Source organism: Mus caroli, chromosome 4 (assembly GCF_900094665.2).
Source record: "Mus caroli chromosome 4, CAROLI_EIJ_v1.1, whole genome shotgun sequence".
NCBI lineage: Eukaryota > Metazoa > Chordata > Mammalia > Rodentia > Muridae > Mus > Mus caroli.
Window position 1 is genome coordinate 137953783 of NC_034573.1, and position 4050 is coordinate 137957832.

The window sequence follows — 4050 nt, forward strand, 5'->3', positions numbered from 1 at the left end:
GCCCTGGCTGTCCTGGCACTCACTTTGTAGACCAGGCTGGCCTCGAACTCAGAAATCCGCCTGCCTCTGCCTCCCGAGTGCTGGGATTAAAGGTGTGCACCACCACACCCGGCACACGCATGCGCTTCTTGATATTGCACCTATATGCTGGGTCCCCAGTGAACCCCTTCACGATAATGACTTCATCTAACTTCTGCAGGGACTCTTGAGAAGTCGTTGCCGCTCTGCTCATGAACAGGGGAGGAGCCTGAGCCAGAGAGGTTAGGCAGTTTCGCCAAGGACAAACAGCTCGTGCCTGGCAGAGCGTGGATTTGAACCTCAGTCCTGAGTGCAAACCTGATGCTTTTAACTCCTGGGGCCATCTTGAAAGACACCTGGGTGTGGGATACTGAGAGCAGGGAACAACACAGGGTCAGCACGGGGTCACAAGCAATGGGACCAGGACAGAAGCTGGAGTAGTTGCAGAAATGAACCCCAGTCAGTCTGAGGCTCCCCAAATGCTGGTAAACTGGCCTGGCCTGTGGACTTCACCTGCCCTCTGCCACCATGTCACCCTCCCTCAGGACATCCCTGCCGCTTCACTAAAGCCATCAGTTCATGGAAACTATCGGCCCCATGTGAGTCCTCAAGGCATCAACATCTTCTAAACTGGCAGAGGGGACCCCGAGAATGGAAGGATATGTGTTGCCATGTAGGGGTCTCAGTCGACCTGGCAGGGAGGCAGTTCCCGCCCCACCCCACCCCTGTTGCTATCCACAGGAGAAGCAGGCCACGGCTGCTCCAGTTTCTTCCTAGAGAAATACCCTGTGAACCCCACCAGCCCATCTGTGGGTTGCTCTGCCCCTACAGGCAGTCACAGGTGGCCTGTGCAGCCTCAGGGCTAGGTGAGGCTGGGCAGCGACCCGCTGGCTGGTGAGTCTCAGGTTTGCTGGAGACTGTTCCTTTGGGCCAAAGGAGGCTCACCTTGGGTGACCGCAGGAGCACAGGGAATGGAGGCAGAGAGTGTGTTAAGGAAGGTTGAACACAGGCAAACATGGGAAGGTGACTTCTTTCTCTCGGGACACTGAAGTTTATATCTTTGATGTCGCCCGAGGACCTGGGGCTTGGTCTTGGGGCTGGAGAGATGACGCAGCAGTTAAGAGACGTCCTGCTCTTGTAGAAGGTCTGAGTTCAATTTCCAGCACCCATGTCAGGCAGCTCACAACTTCGTTTAACTCCAGCTCCTGGGGATCTGATGACTGTGGCCTCTGGTGGCACCCATACTCATATACATATATACCACCCCACCTCCACACATACATACACATAATTAAAAATAAAAATAAATCTTAAAAAAAAAAAACAAAAAAACTTGGCTCTCCAGTCAGTGGCTCTCCATGGAAGCAGTAGGGCCCTCTGGGAGATGGGGCCTACTGGAGGAAACGAGTCATCAGGGTGTCTTTGAAGGGGATATGGGGACCTAGATGTTCCTGTGCTGTCTCTCCCTTCCTCCCCCTTCTCCTCTCTCGTCCCTCCTCTCTGTGTCTATCTGTCTTTCTCTCTCTTCCTCCTCCTTCTCTGGGCCACTGGGCACCATGAGGTGGCAGTTCTAAGCTTCTTCTATGATGCTTTTTGTTTCACAATCAAGCAACCGCAGGCTGGATGTCCTGCGTTCCCCATCCCAAATCAACCTCTCTCCTGCTTTGTGCCAAATCGCCACACGGTGTCACTGGTGTTCAGGGTTGGAGGATGCTGACTGGGGAGCCAAGGGTTCAGTAGCAGTTTCTCCGATAAAGGTTGACCCTAAGCTTTGTGAGCATCAGCTCCCTCTTGCACTAAGGCTGGGTGGCATCTTTGCAGCAGGACAAAGCGAGGCTTAGGAAGGGGACTCGCTCAAGGCACAAACTCGCTAGTTAGCGGAGTCAGACACCGGTCTCAGCAGATCTGGCTTCAGAGTGCAAGCTCTCCGCCCGGACTCTGCTCCAGAGCTCACTAAAGGATGTGCTAGGAGGAAGACTCCAGCCGTTCTGTCTGTACGCAGGGAGGCTGTGAATAGGGTGGATTTAGGTCAGATGCAAGGTTGGTCTTCCCGACCTCGGAGGGTGACTGATTGCCTAAGGGAGCAGAACTTCTATGTCAGTTTCCTGTCTTTCACCCCTGTCTCTCCCCTAGGTCTCTCCCTCGGCCTTTCCCTGCCAGGCCACTCTGACTTCAGGAAGATGCCTCCCCTCTTCTGGGAACCCCCTTCTGCCCTAAGTGGAGACCTCTGAATGGTCTCTTCGGGGCGCGGGGGCTTAAAACGCTGACTTTACGACCACTTCCTGCTCTTGTTACTGGATTAGAGCCTTCTCCCAGTGTAGTTCCCTCCTCCCCCCAGGTCTCCAGCTACCTCGGTGCAGTCGCAGACGGTCCCTGCGCCTCTTGTGTTCTCTGCCACGTTTCTTCACCCTCTCCCAACCGGGAGACCGGGCCTCCTTCTCGCGGTAGGGCAAAGTCAGCCCCAGAAGCAGCTCCTTATTCTGCAGAAGGCCAGCAGGGGGCTGTCCGAGTGTCATCTGGGAAGCCTGCTTGGTAGCAGTAACCACAGCCCCCTCCTGGGCCCGGCTAGGCCTGCCTGGGCCCCTGTCTTTCTTCCCCAGGCCCCGACGGCCATGATGGCTTGCCTGGGACACCCACAGTGCAGAGCTGGGGAGGTGGGAGTGGGTCTCCGGCAGGTTCCGGGTAGAGGATCCAGATGCAAGGGTGCCTGCTGTGTGGAGCTCTGGAAACAGCAGGAGGATCAGGAACAGCGTGGGGACCCTGAGGACGGGGCACCCTGCCATTGGCTCTCCCTAAAAGAAAACCAGCATCATGAGTGCTGTACACAGCCCCACACCCCCGCACGACATTCCTTCCCAAGCCTCCATATCTGCATCCCATCATCCAAAATGCTTTCCCCTCGTGGGTGGAGGAGACTCGGCTCCCTGTACACATTTCTGATTTTAACTTTTAAAATGTTTTTTTGGATTATATTTTTTAAAGATTTATTTATTTTATGAATATGAGCACACTGCAGCTGTACAGATGGTTGTAAGCATTTATGTGGTTGTTGGGAATTGAATTTTAGGACCTCTGCTCACTCTGGCCCAAAGATTTATTTATTATTATACATAAGTATACTGTAGCTGTCTTCAGACACTCCAGAAGAGGGTGTCAGATCTCATTACGGATGGTTGTGAGCCACTATGTGGTTGCTGGGATTTGAACTCAGGACCTTTGGAAGAGCAGTCAGTGCTCTTACCCACTGAGCCATCTCACCAGCCCCTGGACTGTTGTTGTTAATTGGGGTTTTATGTTGTTTTTGAGACAGTCTTGTGTAGCCCAGAATAGCAGGAGAACTGATCCTCCTGCCTCCATCTCTCAAGCATCAGAATTGCAGGTATGAACCACCGTGCCCAGCGTCTTCCCTTTTGGGGGAAGATTTAAACATTCATTCGCTTACATTCATTTATTTGTTATGTACGGTGTGTGTGCATTCGGAAGTCAGTTCTCTCTGTGGGTCAAGTACCACACTCCAGATTCACAGCAAATTCCTTTACCTACTTTTTCTCCCTTTTAAAATTGTTAATGATGTCACATAAGTGCAATACCTGGGGAGGCCAGAAGAGGGCACTGGATCCCCTGGAGCTGGGTTCTGAGCAGCCTGATATGGATGGGTGCTGGGAACCAAATTCAGGTCTTTTACAAGAGCGTCAAACAACAAGCACTCTTAACCTAAGAGAACCATCTCTCCAGCTTCTGTTCCCCTCCTTGAGACAAGGTCTTTCTGTGTGGACCTAGAACTTGTTATATAGGCAAGGCTGGTCTCAAACTCACAGAGATTCACCTTCCTCTGCCTGGGATTGAAGGAATACACCACCACATCTAGCTCTCTTTCTTTCTTTCTTTCTTTCTTTCTTTCTTTCTTTCTTTCTTTCTTTCTTTCTTTCTTTCTTCCTGTCTTTCTTTCTTTCTTTCTTTCTTTCTTTCTTTCTTTCTTTCTTTCTTTCTTTCCTTTCTTTCTTTCTTTCTTTCTTTCTTTCTTTCTTTCTT

The 4050-nt window shown here is 51.7% G+C and overlaps 1 protein-coding gene across 2 annotated transcripts in view; it reads right to left on the reverse strand.

Moving 5' to 3' along the window:
* The window catches only part of Draxin (dorsal inhibitory axon guidance protein), a 30894-nt gene that overhangs the window by 13093 nt on the left and 13751 nt on the right, over positions 1 to 4050 (reverse strand). Inside the window, exon 2 of one of the 2 annotated variants that reach the window (XM_021161626.1) lies at positions 2369 to 2810. In XM_021161626.1, coding sequence (XP_021017285.1) covers positions 2369 to 2801 — 433 coding nt within the window. In that variant the 5' untranslated portion in view covers positions 2802 to 2810. Of the gene's footprint in view, positions 1 to 2368; positions 2811 to 4050 lie in introns of those variants that run through there. The other variant, XM_021161627.1, reaches the window with a different exon arrangement.